Source organism: Nasonia vitripennis, chromosome 1, assembly GCF_009193385.2.
Source record: "Nasonia vitripennis strain AsymCx chromosome 1, Nvit_psr_1.1, whole genome shotgun sequence".
NCBI classification, from domain to species: domain Eukaryota; kingdom Metazoa; phylum Arthropoda; class Insecta; order Hymenoptera; family Pteromalidae; genus Nasonia; species Nasonia vitripennis.
The window spans coordinates 36,092,898-36,113,998 of NC_045757.1; the positions used below are offsets into that span (position 1 = coordinate 36,092,898).

Here is a 21,101-nt window from a genome sequence, read left to right on the forward strand (position 1 = left end):
TGCTCTCGGGATCGAATTTTAATTCTACGCTGGGAAAATTCTCTATACAGCTCTGAAAATTCAACTCGCGGTCTCTCGCCACCTGGGGATCCATCAAGCCAGTCCCCTCAAGAAAACGAATTTCACCTCGGTGCGCAGGAGAGAGCTAGCTGCGCTTTTTTTGTTTCTCCGTTTGCTCAAGCCTCGCAGTAAAACTTCCGCTCGGTCTTCGTTTCCGCGCGCGGCTGCGGCGTCCTCTCTTTTTCCCCATCCTTTTGCTTTAGCGAGGATAATGGGGGGATCCATTTGCTCCCCGTCGTCGAGTAATCTGCCTCGCGCGTCTCTCTGTGTGTGTGTATATATATACAGCTTTGGCTTCCGTTGGTACACATTGATGCGGGATCGGTCTTCCTCTGCGGTTTTATAGGTACACACCGGGCTGCCGAGTTCTTCAATTTTTTCCTTTGTCTCTTACCCGCTAGATTGAATTTCGCGCGAGATCGTTTTCGAGAGATAGATCGGGATTTACGCCGCTTGTTTGGCTTTTCGGGCTTTGGTATTGGATTTTGCGAAAAGGCCGTGTTTTAATTAGTGGGGAAAAACGGATCGTTTATTGGCGAGCGCATCAGTGTGTGTATTTCCAACGATCAATTCGCGAGAGTTAATCGTATTTTCGGACGATTTACCGGAGTTCATCGGGGCGCTGGTAGTATACAAAACGTATATATATTTTGAATTTCAGCGACGTGAAGCGAACTATCGATCACATACTGCACGGCGATTAGAATTCGCCGCAGAGCAGCGACAAAACGCGAGACGTCCGTAAAACCGAGACGACGACGACGTATTCCGCGCGGGAGTATAAACGGCGGCGTTCATATGCAAATGTTGGCGACGACTTCCGCGCGGCGCGGTGAAACAGTAAAACACACCGGCTAAGAGACGCCCAGACGCCTCCTTTTTAATGATTAAACGAGCGAGTTTCGCTGTTATATCCTCCCCCCGTAAAAGCCATAATTATTCATATTCGTTGCTGCTGCCGGCAGTTTTGTGTTTTTCTCCTGCGCTCTCTCGGCTCTCGTGTTTTCTTTTCTCTCTCTCTCTCTCTCTCTCTCTCTCTCTCTCTCTCTCTCTCTCTCTCTCTTTGCAGGAGACTTTCCAAGTGTGCGCGCGCTCGAATTTTCATTTCAAATTTTTGTCGCAGTACCGCCGTCGTCGCGATTGCGTTAGGACTTTTCATTCGGTTCTTCGTGCCAGGAAAGTTTTTATTAAAGGAAGTGCCGCCGAGAGAGTTGCAGCGCATCGCTTTTTCTTTTTTTTTTCCTATTAATTCGGACTTCGTTGCCGGGCTTTTCTTTCCGGCGAGTTTGCGCGTATGAATTTCTCGAGGGAATATTATATTCCGAGGAACTCGTTATATTTGAACAGGTGTCGAACACCACGTGTCGTTTGTCAGAATATAAGTGTACGCGATTTGCGCTACACGACGCATCCGTCATATTTTCTGGGACAGCTGCATGTGCACTCGCTAAAAAATGACGTTTTAAACGCTTAAATAACGAGTCGCGAAATATACCGCCAGCTGATATTTCGTTTTAAATCGAGTCGTGATTTTTTCCACTGATCGAATCGCACGCATCGGAGCAGTGACTCACACTGGGTACGTCGTCGCGGCACTTTACCGGCCTCTCGCGGCAGATTTATTTTTTTTCTCCGACTCGCGCTCGAGCAACACGTGGTCGTGGGTTATCACTCCGGGGAATGACTTTCTTCCGCCTTCCGGCATAAGTGCCTCGCGGCGTCTCTTTCGTCGATTTCGTCATTCGACTAACTAATTGCCCGGCTTTATCGATCCCGCAATAATCGCTCTTCCGACCCAGTTCTTCTTCTGGCCTTCTCGTCGATGTCGCGTGTCTGTATACCTATATCCGAAGTGTCTGCGTTATATCACGCCAGATGCGCTGGGCAAGAGAGAGCTTTTTAATTCAGCCGGTGCCGATGATGCCGTTGCTGTGTTGCTGATGGGAAGTGGATTGATCGAGCCGTTGTTCGTACACTGCTTTTGTTCGTTTTGCGCGTTATAATGTGGAATTGGCTTTTGAAGGTCGAGTTATGTCTTTATTTATTGTATACGATGCTGATGAGTGACAATCATCGAAGAAGTATCTCTAAGCTTCTGGCCAACGAAGATAGGTGGCGCATATGCGTTTTTCCGTTTCCCTCATTGCTATTCCGCGAGCCCAGTTCATAAATAGCGGCATCTGACCTGCATCAGAACTGCCTTTTATTCCAGAGCCTGCTGCTCGGTCCGCTCATGCTATAACTACTACCAAGCGTGTAGTTTCGCCAAGATCCATAGGTTCTAAATTTGCGCGGTGAGTCGACAAAGTGTCACGAGTGGCATGGACAAGACCGAGTCTTCCGGAAAAAAGTTAACTGAAAATTCTCGGGCAATCCACACTCACACACACACACACACACACACACACACAAGTCCGATTGCAAAAGCCAAGCGAGCGCGTGCCAAAGCGCGGCACACATATGCGAGTCTGACCGGAGTCCTACCGCAATTACTGGCCACTGCCGCGCGATATTGGCTCGCGTCACGAGAATTCTGAGGCTCTCTCTCTCTCTCTCTCTCTCTCTCTCTATATATATATATATATATCCCCTTTCTCTCTCCCTCTCCCTCTGTTCACCCATGCGAATTTTCGTCAGTGGGTCAAGGTCCTATCTGTCTCGGCTATAAGGTAATCCGCGCGCCGTGTACACGCGCGTGCGGAGCGCGATCGATGCCTGCGTGCTTATTATTATTTTCCTAGATGGGATCGAAGTTTCCTCCGTATGCGAAAGTTGGCCTGCTGAGAAATGAGTTTTCGCGATTGGATTAATTTTTCGAATCCAGCAGTCTCTTGATGGATTAGCTTCATGCTGATTTAAAATCCCATATTTCTATCGCGAGACAATATAATAACAATCTCGCCTGCGAAAGTACATCAAGTATCGAGGAAGATTCGGGAAAGTTGGAGCAGCGACAGTGTACAGCCCTGTAATATCAGTAATTCCGCCTTGACAAAGTTTAATCCCCACTGCAGCACAAGCAGCAGCAGAGGATTCAGTTATGCATCTGTTCGTCGGAAATCGCCTACATCCGGTTGCTGCTGCTGGGTTATATATACTCTGCAGCATATACATAGCGTCGCTCGTTGTGCCATCAGATATCGCGCGATTTCCATGTCTCCCCGAAACTTACAGCGAATTACACTTCACGGCGTTCTCAAGAATTTCTCCCAGCTAACTTTGCAGCGGAGGAGCCGCTGATGCTTTCGAGCGCGTGTTATCCCCCTGATACGACTTCGCCTTACATTATTCATTCCGTCGACGTTTTGCGCTTGCTTTCGCTACTGCAAACGCGATAAATAATTTAGGCTCTCAAAAGTTAATAGCCGCGACGCGTAAGATTTCCCGAGTACTGCACTTGGTGCAGTGAGAAACCGATATTCCCGTGTTTCGCAAGATTGTTCGGCACAAGCAAGCGAAAGGCTGCCTGGATATCGATCGAGGAACGGAAGTATCTCGTTCGCTCATCCGATAACCCAATGAATCCCCTGATGAAATAAATCGCAATTTCATCAGCGCGGAATCCCTCCGACACTTGCCGCAATAACCCAATTCGCTCTCACCCTCCTCTCATCTGCCGCGTAGCACACGTCGCGCGTTTAGGGGTGAAAAATTCGTGACGGCCCGAGCCGTCCCTTTCTCCACGTACGCACGGACTGGGGTGAGTTTTCGTCGATGGGTCAAGGTCGGCCCGACAAACGCGTATGTATATATAGGTATCATGTCCGCACAGTCTCGACTCGTGTCCCTACGCGATTCGTCGTGGCTTCATTGAATCGAGAAAACAAACGCACCGTGTGTATTCTACACCACCGCGAAATAAACATCCGGTGCAACTCGAGCGCGTTCGTCGTTAGCATTACGTGCGAGCTGTTCTTCTTTCGGGGACAGATGGGGAAACGAAGGCTTTTTTTAAAAGTCAAATGAACCCGATGAAAATCGATGCATACCTCGGACGTAATAGAAATTCCTCGCGGGTCAAGTCTTCGCTGCTTCACGCACGAGTCGTCGCCTTCGAGCGCAACGCTTCCGTGGGAAAAACCGGATGGGAAGAGCCTCGCTTTTTCGGATGCTGAGCTTATTTATATTACGAGCTAAATTTAAGCTTTCTCTTTCCGCTAAAAAATTCGCGGTATGTTTTTACTTCGCGATCGAGCGGACATGACCGAGATATGATAATTCGCGCTCGCGATCTTAATTTGATTTCCCGCCGCTTTTCAAGAAGCTATATTCCATCGCGCGTCAGTCTCTCTCCGGCGGAATGCAAATCGTGGCGCGCCGGTGTTTATCAGACGTAATTCAATTCGGGTCCATTTGCCTCTAATTGAAATCTAATCGCGCTCGCGCGACCGACTGTCCCGAATAGCTCGCGCATCGAAAATTTTAATCGAGACACAGCTGCCTTGAGTCATTCGAGGAGAAACAAACACACAAAAGCCAGGAGCACTCGGAGCATCCGTTATACGTCTCTCAGCTGCTCAGCAGACGTCGAGTCTATGCGCGCGCGGCAAAAACGACAACTGGGTCATCGCTGACCGCGCCACAATGTGACTGCGCGCGCGACAAAAGACGCGATGCATCTCTCGCTCGCTGCGATTCTCGATGTGTGCGTGTACGTACAGGTATACGTGTATACGTATAGAGGAAGGAAGTATCAGAAATCGATCGGAGGGACGCCTGGAAGTGCCTTAACTCATAGCCGAGGAGGATTCCTCGAGGATTTTCCGCATTTTACGAGAGAGAATCGCGAGAAATGGAAAGCCGATATGCGCTGCGGTTCTCTCTATTCTTTTCCCTCCTTCTCTCCCTTTCGCTGTGTATTTACCGCTTGATGAAGGGCGTTTTCGCGGGGATCAGTTTTTTCTCGACCCCTTATACACACTCGATCGTCTTTGGGTGCGCAGAGATCAACGTAATTTTTCTTATCCCTCTGACTCTGCAGTCGGCCGCGAAGAAGAAAAAGGCTGCAGCTGGAGAGGCTATCGACGCGGAGCATTGTTTTGCCCTTTTGTTTGCGATCTTTCGGGGGAGAACCTGTTGAACCCGGCGACGCCGGAATTTACTTTGTATAATATCTGATTATGCGCCGGGTATACTCTTCCTCTTTCTCTCTCTCTGATGCGGCCGGTAGTAATAATATTTTTGTGCGAAAAGTTTCGTTTTAACTACTGCGTAGTTTAAAACCGACGTCTCTCCGCGGCAAGTTTGAAATGCGCTTTCGGAAGTTGAGGTGCTGAGGATTCAGCCGCGAGTTCTTAGCAAGTTTTGTGCTTCAAGTTGCGGCGAAATGGTACATTTTTAAAAATTTGTCCTAATATCGCGTTACTCGCGAACTCGCGATGAATCTTTTTGAAAGCTGCTTAAACGTAATATAACTTTAAGCTCCGTTTGCCATCAAGAATGCTCTTCCTTTGAGCCGTTAACTCGTGATTCTTTTTATTTCCTGGTTGCGATGCGTTTCTTGCATTATCTCATCAGAGTGATCGAAATTAGCTATACCGGTCAGGAAACAGCGCCCAGTCAGCGCTTGAACTTTCCCAGCTCTCTAGTATAGTTTCCGGCCAGCGAAGATAGATGGCGCATAGACGTCTTTATGTTTCTCGCAACACTATCATGCGAGCCCAGTACATATATAGACAGCGGTATCTTGCACCGATGTCAAAACTGCCTTTCGTTGGGCCTACTGCTTCGGCGACTCATGCTATAACTATTTAGTCTGTCTTCACATAATTGTACAACGGGAATCCGCTGTGCTCTTTAATACAACGAAACAAGCAGTGCTATCCCCAGCTCCTTAAAACTCCGTACGAGACAATGGAAAGAAAATGAAATAATCGACTCGTAAATCGTTTCAGGAAGAGGGCATGACGGGCCGAACTCATGCAGTGGCGAAAACACGTGCGCATCAAGTACGGTGGTCGAGTCGGTGTCGGTCAAGGGCAGAGCGGTGGAGATCAGGAGGAAGCAGCCGCAGCAGCAGCAGTTGCCGAGGAGGAGGTGCAGCAGCAGCAGCAGCTTCCTGGACGAGTCCTTGCAGCGGTGGTGCAACAGCAGCAGCATCAGCTAGAGCAGCAACAGCCACTGTTACAGGTGCGCGTGTTGCAGCTGAACGGGGAAGGGGGCGCCAGACTCGGCTACGTCTGCCAACAGCAGCAGCCCTTCTCCTTGCAGCCGGGCGCACGCCGCAGCAGCGCTTCAGCCATGCTCTGCTGCGGCCGCAGAAAAGTAAGTGCCCCCCCCCCCCCGTTATACATAACACATTCAAGGTTTTCAATTCCTTTTTCGAAAAGTCGTCGAAACCAATCGACCCGACGTGAAGGACGGTTAAAAATTAAAAAAATGCAGATCGAGAGCGCTTACTCAAAGGAATTTCATTTCCCACTGCGGTGGAATTCCTGGGGCACTCTCGACAGGAAAAAAAAGAGGACCGACCCGATGTGCGCGCGGAAAATGGGCCATCGAAAAATATCGATTTTCCCTCCGCAGAGAGCCACGGATACATAACAGTTTTCATCCGCTGAAGTGTGTCTGACTCGAACAAGGAGATCGCGTTACGACCGAGCGAATTCCCTTCGCTCTCGATTTTTAAAATATTGAATTTTTTAATCCGGCGCGATATTAGAATCGAGAGCGCCTCTCTCGGAATACCAGCTCCCGCGTATAATGCGATGCAGCTATTTCCCGGCGGCGCGATCTCGAATGCGGCAGAGCGTCTCGGTATTTCTGCGCTCGCGGAAAGAGAAATAACACTGATAATTTCCTTTTATTTTCATCGGCTTCTATAGCTATCTCGCCTAATTGATTGAATAAGAAGGCGCAGCAGCTTTTTTCCCAGCTGCGACGACGCATTCCGCAAATTGAAGTACCGTTTGCGGCGTCATGCGCGCCCATAAATCGCGCAGATTCGCTTTTACGAGACGCGCGCAAACTCTCGGAAAAGGAGTAAACAAAGCTGAATCGATATCGATTCTCTCTACTTGGAATATTACACGCGAGTGTGTGTGTGTCTGCGGAGCGTCGAAAAAAAATGAGCGTCTCAGACAAAGCGCGAAAGGAAGCGAAGGAACTATAGGGAGAATCGACTTTAGCAGAACGGTAAAGTGGCTTTTTACAGTTATTCCCTTCGTGCCTGCACCAGTAGTACGGGAACCTCATTACTAGCGCTCTGCGCCACCGGAGGATTCCAATTCGGCGTATTTTCCATAAATGCTCTCCCCTTTGTGTCTCTACGCGCGTTATGCAGAAGTTTTCTTCACAGACGCGATCGACAGAGGCAGTGTCTCTCGCGGAAAAATGAAAATTCCGGCAAGCTCGCAACGACTTATTTTCTCGCGGCTCGTAAAAAAACTAGCTGCCCCGCGCGCGCGCGCGTAAACTCGGCATGAATAATGAAGTGCTCTCTCTCTCTCTCTCTCTCTCTCTCTCTCTCTCTCGCCACACACTAGGCCATAATCACCTCTCGCAATTTTCGAAAAAGGCCATCGATTCGCGCACTGCACACGCGCGCGTAAAATTCGCATGTGCGTCATTCCGCGAAAGCCGAGTTTACGCTCCTTCCCCGATTTCCGCGTATACGAGCTTCCGCGAAAGCTCTTTACGACGACGACGACGACGACGCTCTCTGTTGCCACGTCCGTGTGAATGCAGCGGACACACGAGCGCAGGCTCGAGCATGTTTATGGACGAGTTTAGTTTCTCTCTCCTCACGGGGGGCTGTATGTATAGTACGTGCCCAGCACGCGAACCGGAAGTTTCGTAAAATATCCGCTGGATTGTGGCTACGGAGGAGTGTATAATATTTCTCGGCGGCGGCGGCCATTGGCGCTCTCTCCAAACAAGCGCTTGCGAGAGAATTCGCGCGCATCCACCAGCTGCTTCGCGGAAGACATCGATTTTGTCTCTTAGTCCTGTGTGTGTGAGAGAGAATTGGAAAAAGTCGACGACTTGCGGAATCGTGCGATTGGACGTTTAATTAATCGTTGTTTTTACCCCTGGTTTATGTACTGTAAATAGTAGGTATCTTCTCTGCACGTTTACGTATAAACAAGATGTTTTAATGCAAAGTTTCCCTTTGCATAGTAAATTTTCAGAAAATTCTTTCCGCGCATTTGCATTTTCAATTTTACGCTTTGCCTCTCCCCCTCGATGTTGCTCCTCGACGTTGCTACAATTCTCTTTGGAGCAGCGCTGTAACTCAGGGTATTTTTATGATGTGCAGCTATACATATACGTTTACCTTTGAGATATGTCCTTGCCCGTGTATATCGGTAGACTCTAATTGGTATTTACGCAATTTGCCGTTTCTTCCATTTCCATGTCTAAGTTCTTTTTTTTCGTCGTAAAAATATCTGCTCCCCGAGTCTCTCCCTCTCGTACAAGCGTAATGAGATTGAGAATCAGCGAGAGACGCTATCCATTATACGAGAGTCAATCGTACGGCGGGAAAATCGATGAGTCGTACTACTTATATAGTAACCGCATGAACCCGAGTCAACCTTTGCTATAATCGAGTCGCCCGAATAAGGTTACGAAATCATAATCTAATTGGAACGACTATTTCTAGCCGTACAACCGTACACTCCCCGGTACATTTATTATTGAAGAGGAAGCGCGCACGATCCTCGCGAATCGATGCTCGGTTTTTCCGCTATGTTTACCGAGCGATATATCGAGTGTAATAATAACATTTCGAAAATTCTTAAAACGCAAAGAATAAAAAGCTGCCCCAAGAAGCTCTCGAAGACATCGATCCTATAATCCCTCTGGCAAACTAGCGAGCCGCCGCCGATGTCCGAGATTTAATTTTCTAGCGCCCGCGGCGATAACAATGTTTAATGCAAGCCCGTATCCAGCGGCGCTCCTGCTGCACTGGCCTAACGATCCGAGTTATTATTGGTGTACGTACGTATACCCTCTCTCTCTTCCCGATGAGATACCCTCGCCGTTGTAATTACGAAGAGAGCTGCTGGCCTGGGCGAGTTCGAATTTTCATTTTTAAACGCGATATTGAAAAATTACACGACGGCCCTCTCTCGTACTACAGCGAAATCCATTTACGCTTATACGCGAAAATCTCCTTATACGCGCTGTAAAGCTCGACGGTGGTGGGAAAAAAGGTAACAGCATACGCTGCTCTGCACTTGATGAATCGCCGGGCGCGTGTCGGACACGAGCGCGAGCGCAGTGGCAAAAAATCGGAAGCAGCTCCGCGCCGATGTCTCCGCCGAGATTAAACGCGTCGAAGCTCAAATGGATTTCCGGTTTCGGCGTGTGTGTGTGCAAGCGAGCGACTACCTCGTCCTTTTATTTTTTTGTTCCTCTCTTTCTCTCGTGTTGTACGAGAGGGCCGTCGTGTAGGAGGAAAATCGAGGAGCAGAGGTCCTCTCTCTCTTCCTTGTACTAATTGTTCTGTTGATTAAAATGTGTATATATAGGTGCGCGCGCGAGTTTTTACGAGTGAAATTGCTGGAACTGTGCTGAGAGAGAGGGAGAGAAGGGGGGGAATTAATGGCCGTGAATTAGAGATGTAATTTCGTACGGAGTAACTTAAACGCGATGTGTGTAATGAAATCGCGGGATTGTTGATTGCCGTTACACGCGCGATTGTTACATCGTTGCCGAGCGTTCGCCTCGCATGTAATAACGCCGCGTTTATTCGGCAATTATCTCGCGCGCGAGCGTATAATTAATCCGATGTGCGAGATGCACGATGATTCGAAAGGGCCGCGAGACACAGAGTCCGCATTGGCCGCGACCTTTCCTCCGCGCGTGTGTGCGATAACTCGTTCGTATTTTCTTCGCGCAAGCGCGCGTGTAACACAGTTGAGTTAGTGTAACAGGGTTTAGGCGCTTTTCAATGCAAGAAACTCGCAAAGTTGCTCCATCGTGTTTGCGCCGCAGTCTCGAAAGTTCGACGCGGCTGATTCTGGGAGAAAAGAGCCACTGCAGCTTTAATTCGGCGGATCGGATTATACGCCCTCTTTTTCATCCGGTGTATAAACTTGGAGAAAAAAATTAACGATCGCCTCTGAATTATACAGCGTAAAAGAGCGGTTGGGGAGGAGAAAAAAGCGGGATCCCGTCGTTTAAAGGACGAAATTCGCGGGAGCTTGTCAAAAGATAATTAGATATTGATTTCGCATTAGGCCGCAGCGCCGGCACTCGTTAACGCGCGTTACGATCGTCGCTCCTCTCGCCGGAGAGAGAGAGAGAGAGAGAGAGAGAGAGAGAGAGAGCTGTGTATTTTATATGTGTGTGTGTATATAGGTAGGTCGGGGTCTATACTACGGTCGATGCTCTACGAAATTCAAGTCCCGGGACCTGGACCCTCGTAAATCCCGCGCGCGCCAGGTTATGACTTCTTGCGAGTAGTCTGCGAAGCTTGCGGGGGAGGTACATAAGGCGCCGGGAAAAGAAAGACTCGCGCCTGTCTGGACGAAGGGAGTGAAAATTTTCTGCTCTTGTAGGCTGGATTTAAAACGTTGTTTTTTTTCCGACGTATCAACGGTGTGATTGTACATTCGAAGTCGATTCGATTTCGGAGCGGGAATAAAATAGCCGTCGCGGATCAAAGGGCGGTCGAAACAATACAATGATCAGGAAACCGGCTAATTGCGGTTTACCGGATAGAGCATGTAAATGCGGCTAATCAAATAGTGCGGCCGCTCCCGATTAACCATGACAACGAAACCGTGCGATTAAAATAAACCGTCGCTCTGCGTTAAACGTCTAGCGATCTTTTCCGTCGCCTCAAGAGGGAGAGGGAGAGCAGGCGATGAATATCTTGGGGCAATTAATTAAAATACGTATTTTTAGGTATCTCGATGAGACTGAAAGAAAGACCGGATTATATTTCTTTCGGCTTATCGAGCCTTCAGTTTCCCGGCTTTGAATAACAATGGTCGTGAATTCATATCAGATCGCAATTTTATTAGCCTCTCCCTCTCGTCGGCCCCCTATTGAACGCGCGACGGCGGCGGTGGGCTTTTTGAATATCAAAAGAACTAAAAGTCATGTCTCTGCGTGGAAAAAAGGCTATTTTCGCCCGACACAATGCAGCCGCGTGAATTTTTACGGTTCTCCAGACTTTGTCAAAATTTTACTTTATAGGGATTCGAGTGTATACCTCGAAAATTGATGGAAGCTTCGAAAATAGAGTAACGCAATTATATTAGATCAATTTGTCCGAACGATATCGAACGCTCGATCCGGCGACTAATTGTATACGCATCGCAATTAGAGGCTTCGCTTGAGCGTTCGGAGAGTATAATAATTGTTACAGAAAGTAACGATATCGTCGATACTCGCGCTTAAACACACGGGAGAGATGTTCGATTTAGGTCACGCGATGATCAAGCGGTAATTCACAACTGTCTCGCGAGACTGAAGAATAAGTCGGGCCATAGGTCAAAGAGATCAGCGGCTGGAATAAAAGCTGGACCATGTACGCGTCTGCGGCTGTACACACATTCATATACGAGCGGAGAGTATAGAGCATAGTATGGGCCGAGATAAAAAAAAACGGTAGGCTGCAGAGGGTGAGCCGGGAAATGAGGCGAAACTGAAATTGCGGCCGGAGAGGTCTCTCTTTGATTCCCGCAATTATCTCGCTGGAATATCACCTGGAATCTGGAACGGGCTTTTCATTTTTTTTCCTCTCTCTCTCTTTCTCTTTCCATCTCTTTTCCGGATTGCATTCGCGCGCGGATTTAGTTTTGAATAAAGCCGTAAACACGCGTTCGCACCGAAATGAAACGAGCTTTCCCGCAGCTGTATACGTATTATTATAATGATGAAAAAATGCCTTTCGTAATAATCAAAAACTACCGAGCGGATTACTGCAGCCTGCAGCCGAGAATTCAGCTCTTTCCTCTTCGTTCACGATTTATTTTTAACAGAGCCCCTTTTAATTATTGACTGCGCACGCGGCCACTAGAGCCAGGCACAGACGCACACATGCACACACGTATACGTGTATTATTCATTCGACAAGCTCTTCCCCGAGTTTCTTTCAGAGGGATTTAATCCGAATCTGGGACGCGAGGTGACGTTTCGAATATCGATGTTCCGCTGTGCTATCGGTTGCCGCTGCTGCCCTTTTTTTTCTATTTTGACCGAGCAATCTGTATACCTACATCCTTCCCTTTCGCGAAGCTGCTCGTGAACTGTTGTCAATGAGATGTTTTGCCTTATTGGCTCGCGGATGGATTTTGCGGATGTTCTCCCTTGGACTCGTGGATAATATCGGAGAAGAGATTACGGAAGTCGAGAGGCTTCCTCGCTTCGTGGAGTTGTTTTTGCAAACTGCTGATGCGTCGGAGCTTTTTTCCTGCGAAATGGCGCAGCTCTTTAGAAACTCTCTCGCAGCTTTTCATGCTCTGAATACTTTGTGCTACTGTTTTAACGGCTCGTGGTTTCGTTGTAACGTGGCTATATAAACGAGAAGGCAAAGGGTCAGGGAAACAATGTGTTTATTAACGACGCTGTACTAGCTGACCTATCGACCTGTCATAAGTGATCAGCCTCGGAATACGTAACGACGCTATAGTCGATACGCGATAATGAGATCTGCCGTACAGTATACCGCGGGTACTTTCATGGCATTCATGGCTCGCGCGACTATTCGAACTAACACAAGAAGCGCCACTAGAGCCTGCGAGAATAAAAATTATCAACACGCAGTGAAAAGGATTGAATATCCCATGAAACTCCAGTTTCACGATCGGCAAAAAAAACGAGCCTTTCAAAGCGCTCGGCGCGAGAACTCTCATAAAAGCTTGAAACTCGCTCTAAATCGCTCGCTCGCCGTATAAATAAAAATCTCGATGAATCGAACGAAAACAGCGGCAGCGCCAGCTTCATTGTGAAAAAAAACAATTACCGCGGGCGATACAAACTCCGAAAACTTCATTACATCCGCTGCAGTAGCCGTTAATTTTCAGCGAGCCGAACGGACGAAAAAAGCGCGAGCAGCAGCGAAAGGGGGTCAGCATTGATTTTTTCGCGATTCAGATTTTTTTCGAGTTTGGGAGATGCCGGCCAGGAGAAGAGAGCGATTAGAGCTCGGCGAAAGTAGGCGTCACTCGAAATAAAAGGGCCTATAGGCTCTGGAGGGAGGGAGTCTAGAGACTTGCTCCTTTATCGAAGTACCAGCATCTCTCTCTCTCTCTCTCTCTCTCTCTCTCTCTCTCCCTCTCTCTCTCTCTCTTTCTCGGCCGGTGTTCGAGCGCCTCGAGAGCTACGGGGACTACACGCCGCAGGGGGTGTTGTGCTCTCGTGCATCTCTTTTTTTCTTGAGGAACAGAGTAGAAACTAGCTCTCTGCAGTGGTGTGAATTTGTTTATCGGGTGTATTGTACATAGTTGATACAGATGTACGGCAAACTGTTATCGGCGCAGTTCCGAATGGAAATTACAAAAGATATCATCGCAATTTTCCGGTTATGCACAGCCCGCGCGCGACCATTCTGAATAAAAGCTCTCAACTTTACGCGCGAGAGTAGATCAAATTTAATTCTCGCCGCGAATGTGCCGCTCGACTGCCGCTACACTTCAATTAATCCAAGCTCTCTCTCTCTCTCTCTCTCTCTCACTCTCACACCGCGGAATAACGTAAATCCCGACTAAATGTATAAAATCTTTCGGGCCGCCCGATAACAAAGGATATGCAGATTAATTTCCTAGAGCCATATGCGCCGCGTATAACATTTTCCGCGTTGAAAATGGAAATTTCGCCGGTGAGTGCAGTATGTTGCTTGTTAATTTCAATAAGAAGATTCGCCGCCGCAGAGCAACAATGGACCGATCCGCTCGGAAAATGTTGCGTCGAGTCGATGTGTACAAAGGAAGACGATAATTTATATCTCGTTGTACGGCACGAGCTGCTCCGCTGCAGGTTTAATTTAATTTAAATGAAATCCAACATTTTTCAGCGACGCGTATGGAAATCGCGCAGGAATACGAAAGAAGCGGATAAAAATAAAAGAGTCTGTATATAAGGGTTACGAGTGCAGTGTAACTCTTGAATTTATTCATTTTAAAAACTGGGATTTCGAGTGCGCATACACGTCGCGTATATATTATCTTAATTGGAATATACTATACAAACGCGCATTACGGTCTAAATATTTTAACGATTCCGCGCTCGCGCGTTTATTCGAAAAACAAATGTGCTCGTGTGTACGCGGAGCGTAAAAGTAATCGGAAATTAATGACTCAGAATTACACTGTTTGCCTTTCGCGCGTCTATTCCCCGACGCTCGGCTCTCGTAATATTAAATTTAATTGCGCCAATAAACGTGCTGGTCAATCAATTAAACGCCGGATGACTTTGCATAATTTTAACGAACTACTATATTTTGCCGTAGTGGTGAACGAGCTAATTATTCACCTCTGAATTTGTTTACGGGGCATACGAGCTTGCGCAGAGGAAAAAAGCTCATTGAGGTTGATTGTCAGAGAAGCGCAAAAATCTGTCTCTCTCAGCTCAGAGCTTGAAATTAGAGACTAATCTCGTTTGGACATGCGCATCCGACTCGCGACGTAAGCTAATCAGCATTTTATCGCGTCTAGCTTGTTTTTCCCCGGAATTTCGCGTGTACAAATCACACGTGACATGACAGTTATACCAGCACAAATGTTTTCGTGTATTCAAGCGTTATTTCGCGAGAGTAAACATACACAAGATATCTCGGTACTATACAGGTATGCATAAGGAAGCGTTGACCTCCAGACGCGTGGAATCCTGCCTTTCGAAATTCTTCGGCGATGTTCCCGCTCTTAAATTGTACCCTCGAACGGTCCGCCATACCGGAGCTTTTCTGCCTATATATAACGCGCTCGCGCGAGATTATTGAATTCACGTCCGTGAGCTTTTTGCCTATAGAGGGATTCGATAACGCAATAACGCGCGTACACATAGCGGATTATTCGAATTTTCCCGCGCTAGCGCGGCTTTCGAAAACGCGCGACATTCGAATCGAAAGCTCGCGTCATCGTCGAACGTGCAAAGCCTTTTCGCAAAGAACTAAACAGCGAAAATACATTTCTGTACACACATACGCGCGGGCAAAAAGGTAAATCGACTCGAGCCAGCATCTCTCCCTCTACATCGAGCTTAACCCTCCCCTTCTATATACACACGTACATAACACGTTGCCGGCGGCGGCGGCAGCGGCCAGGGACGTATGGCTCGACTCTCGCACTTGACCCTCGTCGTCGTCTTCTCGAGCTTTTGTCGTGTCCCCCCACATCTACTTTTTGTGTGCGTTTCCCTCTACGTGTGTATTATACTTATGTATACACACGCGCGCGTGTGTATATCGCCTTATCGGATGGCAAACTGCGGCGTTTTGTTCTTCTTCCAGTCTCGGCCCATAAGCTCCTTGGTAATCGGATGAGTTTCGCGAGGACGAGACGTTTCGTTTCGCGCGCGTAGGCGCTTTGATAATAATGGTATTACACAGCCGGTGTTTGTGTGTGTGTGTATTGTGCTCTACTATGCTTCAAGTGGCTGATGCTGCGCGCGGTAATGCGATTCTTGTAAATAAGTTTTTCGAGAGGATTCCTGCGTGTAGGAATAAAGAGGATTTACAGGGACGATGGCTGATTAAATTGCGTTAGGAAAGTGTGGGAATTTTTTTTCCCCGAAATTTCATACGCACGCTTTGACGAGTGCGATAACGAGCGTTATTTTTCGTAATTTTCGGATCGCCGCGCGAGTGCGTGCTTTTCAATGAAAAAACTTTCGAAGCCGAAATATAATATCGGAGGGCGATTTTTCCACTGATTCGAATTTTTTCCCATCGATGAATATGTAGATTTGATTTCGCTCGCAAACATTTGCTTTCAATCCCACAGCTTTTTTTATACGCTAACGTGAATTTTCCTGTAAAAAAAATATTCACCGACTCACCCCCCCCCCCCATAGAACTACCGCAAAAAACGCACCTATCGATCCCCCGCCGGCCGCTAAGTTTAAACGGCGTTGGAAGTCAAGTTTGGCTCTCTCTCTCTCTCTCTCGACTTCCTTACATAAGGCCGTTACTCATACTTACGCTCATTACGCGCGCGTGAGAGCCGCAGAATTTCGAAGCCCCACTTAACGCCCTTATATCGCGAGCTCCAATTTAACGCAGTCCTCGCCATTAAAACTTGCGAATTCCGATAGAGTATAAATTTTCGGAGTCGCCGCGTCGTTACGCGGAATTTCTAATTTTCACCGCTGATGCGCAGCTGTTTAATTGAAAGCCGCTGCTGCTGCGTTTTGTTGATAAGATTTCAATTCACGGAGCGCGGCTCTCTCGGACGCAATTAAAAAAGTTAGAGTATCGAGGTTTTTAACGGCCGCCACTGTGCGAGGGTGAGGGTTTTACGGACGAGAGCGTAGTGAATAATTTAGTGCATCTCTCGCGAGCAGATGCGACTCTTCGATTTATGCGTCGGAGTAGGATTTCTCTCTGGCTGAGAGAGAGAGAGAGAGAGAGAGCGATGGGAACTTTTCCGTTTTGCATAAGTCAGCTTTCTCTATACTACTCTACGAGTTATTTGTGTATATGCGCATATAGTGAATCGGCTTATTTCGTCGAATTGTTTGAAACTTGTTGCTCGTTTAGCGTATAATAAGTCGAGCGGTAAAATCGATGCCTCGCGTGAGCCACTCCGTTCTCTCGAAGAACAAAACGGGGACTTTCAATTTAGCTCACCCAGCGCGAGAACGTACCTATATACACGTTTTTTTTCTTCTTCAGCTTATCCCAGCCGAATTTTACGAGTCGGCGCGCGATCCCTCTTTTCATGTCGCGTAATAACTTTGTGCTGACGCTTTAACGAGCCGCCGATAAAAAAATTTACGATTCGTCCCCGTGAAACTTTTCGGCGTATATGGAGTTCGTTCAGATATACACATCGCAGACAGGTAGGACACGAGGAGTCGTAAATTTTTCGGAAATTTTGTCTAATTCGAACGTATACGACGGAGGACGAGCCCTTTTTTGACGTCGATTTTTCGCGCGTCGAGCTTCGAGTTTACGTACTCGCTCGAAATCGGGAGAGAAAAAAAGCTCGACTCTGACGTATCAAGGGCGTTATTGTGGTAACGATCGGCAAGCCTCCAAAAGGAAAAGCTCGAAACACACCAATCCAAACACGATCACCATGTAAATTGCCGCTACTGGAGAAAAAAGCGCTGTAGCCCTTCGAAAAACCATCGTAGCCGAGCTAACAACCTCACCCTCGCTCCCAAAAAAACAAAAGCCTCCCAAAACAAGCTGCTCCTCTCCATCCACTCATCCTCTGCTAGCATCACAACAGCTTGTCTGCTGCGGGTTATACGCGGCAGAGAGGAGCAGCCGCTAATAGGCGTTGCGCCGTTCTCTCTCTCTCTCTCTCTCTCTCTCTCTCTCTCTCTCTCGCGAATATGATTAGTTTTCCCGCACTTGGCTTGGATACACACGTATACGTGTATACACACACACACAAGTCGCGCGCTCGCGACGCTAATGGTTTCCAAGGTTACTAATGGTCGCGTCATCGTTATCGGTTCTTTCGAGCAAATAGATCGATCGACGCTGCTGCTGCTGCTCTCTTGGGCCTACTGCTATACTATGGGCTGCGCATGTATAGTATATCCGTCTCGCGGAGGCCGATGGAGATTAGGTTCGACCTGTCCCTTACAGCGCCGGTTTTAAATACGCCGGGAAAGGCTAGATGGAGTGGCTCTCGGATGACGTTCATTTTTCAGAGGATCTTTCTTTTTTTACGCCTTTTTTCGATTCATCGGACCTGATCGATGGAGCGATTTTAATCTTCCTCTCTCTCACTCTCTATATATATATATCGTTCGCCTTTGCATGGGGCAGCGCGAAAAGCGTTTTTTCATACGCCGAAATGAAATATGAAAGGCAAGCCCTTCAATGAAAAAGTTACGCTGTAGTAGTGGAGAGCTGCTGCTTTGTTTGCAGTATTTTTACTCTTTGTTGTGAAATTTTCATTGGAAAAACGGGAGTACACGGATAGCTTCTGCTATGACTTTTTTATTTTTGGATATGGAGAGAGTACATGAATAAAGCTTGCGCAGTACACTGCTATTTCAAGGATGAAACGGGAATATGTATGCATTGATCGGCTATAAACGTAGTGCATGTAACACAACGTAAAGATTAACAAATGAGGAGATGGCAAACTAAAGAGATGCACCTGCAATCTCTATAAAAATAGCAAATCGACCTATGCTCTTATACAACTTGTCTGCATACGCGTATACCCCAATTCTAACCTTCTTCCCTCATCATAGCGTTCCACGCAAACCAAAGGCAAAACACAACGGAACCACCCCATCTCATAACGATTTCACCTCGCTCCCTCTCCCGCGCAAGCTCATAATTAATCCATCAAAATAGGAAGAAAAAATCGATCCCGCAACGCACACACACGAAATCCCTCGACATCATCATCTCTCTCTCTCTCTCTCTCTCTCTCTCTCTCTCTCTCTCACTCTTGGCTCCTCCGCGATGCGCTTGCGCGGCTCGATTTTAATTCACGGCATACTGCTCTGCTCTCGTACGCCTGCGTATTGGCCTTTACTACTTGATCTCGACGTCTCCCGTCTGTGTGTATACGTACACCCCCACTTCTCACCGGCCGCAATCGTTAGGACGTGTGTACTACAGGTACTACACGATTCAGCGGCGTTTCAGGAGCGTGACGTCGCGATGAATCGCCCTGGTGTGAATGACGACTTTTCTCGTATGTTACCTTTTTTTTTTCAACGCGGAATAAAAATTGACGTCGACTCTCCTCTCTCGAAATCGTATACTCCCCGTGGTATTTACAGGGAGAGAGAGGTATAGAGAGCTTTTTACGGTTTACGGTATATCGGATAAAGCTTTGATTCGAAGCTGCAGCAGAGCCGTAAAACGCGAAAGGTTGTAAGCGCAAGAAGCGCACGATATTGCAAATCGATACTCATACAGAGCCGGAAATACAATTAGTGCTGTAACGTCCCTCCGATTGCCGCAGCCGAGCACGGGACCGCCGCTGCGCAATTGTAATCTTGTAAGCTCGAGAGTGAAAGAGGGCTGATTGTAGCAAAGGACAAATCGCCGCGGCGTATAATTACGGGCCGAAGAAAATTACAGCTCTTTGCAAAGCCGTACATATTCGCGCAAAGCTCCCGCGATTAAAATCCCAATGAAACAAAAAGGCATACATCGCACCAAGAGTATGGGCGCTTAGTTTTATCGCGGATATAGCTTTTATGCTCCGCTCGTTTTCCACGGGGCGTAATTCGCGGGGAGAGAAAGATCCAACTCTTCCGCTGCTGCTTCTTCTCGTCGCGGGGGATGCGCATCTCGGGGAAGAAACTTTTCCGCTGAATCTGAATAAAAAAGTGCCTACTCTCGTCCTTTTTTTCTAGGAACTATACTCCATCCGCGACTTGGTCACGTAGTATGTGTAACGCACGCCGCGAAATCGATGAGAACAATATAGGGGTGAGAAAAGCAATTAACTCCGAGTCGCGGACACACGTAGAGAAAATTCAGCGAAACGCGGAGGCGAAAAAAATCGATGCTCGAGTGCGAGAGAGAGAGAGAGAGAGAGAGAGAGAGAGAGAGAGAGAGAGAGAGAGAGAGAGAGAGAGAGAGATGCCCCCAAGGAGCCGCGAGAAGAGGAAAATTAAATTACGCGCGCCCACAAAGGCGCGTCGGTAATTGAATTTTCGCGATGTAACGAGAAGCCGCAGCATCTCTCTCTCACTCGAGTGGCAATCATGATGTGCCAACACGCCGAGCGGAAAAACACGAGCGTGCGGTGTCTTTTCCGCAACGAGAAGCTTCCGTTCCATCTCGCCGCTACATATAGAGCTCCGAAAAATAAGAGGCGAACCCGAGTGTAAATTCCGAGAGATAACCGCGCGCGAAACAGTAAAAGCTCTCGCGGCTCGCTCATTTAGCGCGTGTAAATCTCTCCGCTGTGAGCAACGCGCACATATACCAAAGTTAATTTCCACGAAGCGAGCGTCTAGACCTGCCGGGATCAAAGACTGTCCCGAGGAGTATATATAAATATGCGCGTGGCCAGTACGCGCTTCGCGGTTCAATCGTCCCTGTGTGCGTGCGCGAGTTGCCGTGTATGTTTGAACTTCTGCGTGAACGAGCCGCGCACCTGAACACACATCCAGTATACGCGCACACACCTGTGTACTGCAGCCCGTCCGCCGCAGGTCCGCACACATAGAGCCGGCTACTTCGGCCGCTAGGCTGTATAGGGGGATGGAAAAAGCTCGGAAGTGGGATGCATGCGCATAACGTGCGGAAAATAAGATCAAGCCCCGAAAAAAAGGAAGAAAGAGAGAGAGAGAGAGAGAGAGAGAGAACCCCCAAGAAGCTCGAGGGTGTGAGGTGACGTCACGCCGGGTCGATAGCCCATACCCAACCTCCCTCTCGCGTCCACATCCACGGGGGTTGAAGGGTGAGAGAGAGAGAGAGAGAGAGAGCGGGGCGAGCGCCACCTGGCGGGGCGCGCATGCGCACGAGGCTATACGGCGAGACACGGAGAGAGCGCAAGCACAGAGCGGCGGCACACGAATCCACCGGCCGCGTTCCCGCCATATTAGCCAGGCAACATGGGGTAGCGGACTGCCGCCGCCACTCTTTCCACTCTCCGGGATGTGCGACAGGGGTGGCACGGGCTGTTTCTTCTCCCGCAAGGTAAAAATGACTCTCTCTCTCTCTCTATCTCTCTCTCTCTCTCTCTCTCTCTCTCTCTACTTGCACTCTCTTCCATCGAAGCGAAAGAAATCAACGTGCACTGGCCTAAAGATCCTCCTAGTGGAATGCAACCTAGTGTGTGTGTGCGCGCGTGTATGTGTGTGTGTGTGTAGGAGCGCGAGAGGTGAACGCTCGGCCGGGCGCTACACGGGGGTGGGGGCGACTCCTCACTCTCCGCGAGCTGCCGCTACTACTGAACGCTGCGAAGGGGGTGGGAGCGCGCACGGCGTGTGTA

The 21,101-nt window shown here is 48.3% G+C and overlaps 1 protein-coding gene across 13 annotated transcripts in view; it reads left to right on the plus strand.

Annotated features, from left to right (window-relative positions):
- The window catches only part of LOC100679615 (rho GTPase-activating protein 100F), a 41,349-nt gene that overhangs the window by 3,807 nt on the left and 16,441 nt on the right, over positions 1-21,101 (plus strand). For 11 of the 13 annotated variants that reach the window (XM_016981274.3, XM_032595799.1, XM_031920867.2 and 8 more), the window contains one exon: positions 5,955-6,324. In XM_016981274.3, coding sequence (XP_016836763.1) covers positions 5,980-6,324 — 345 coding nt within the window. In that variant the 5' untranslated portion in view covers positions 5,955-5,979. Of the gene's footprint in view, positions 1-5,738; positions 6,325-6,376; positions 20,807-21,101 lie in introns of those variants that run through there. The other 2 variants (XM_031920859.2, XM_031920864.2) reach the window with 2 other exon arrangements.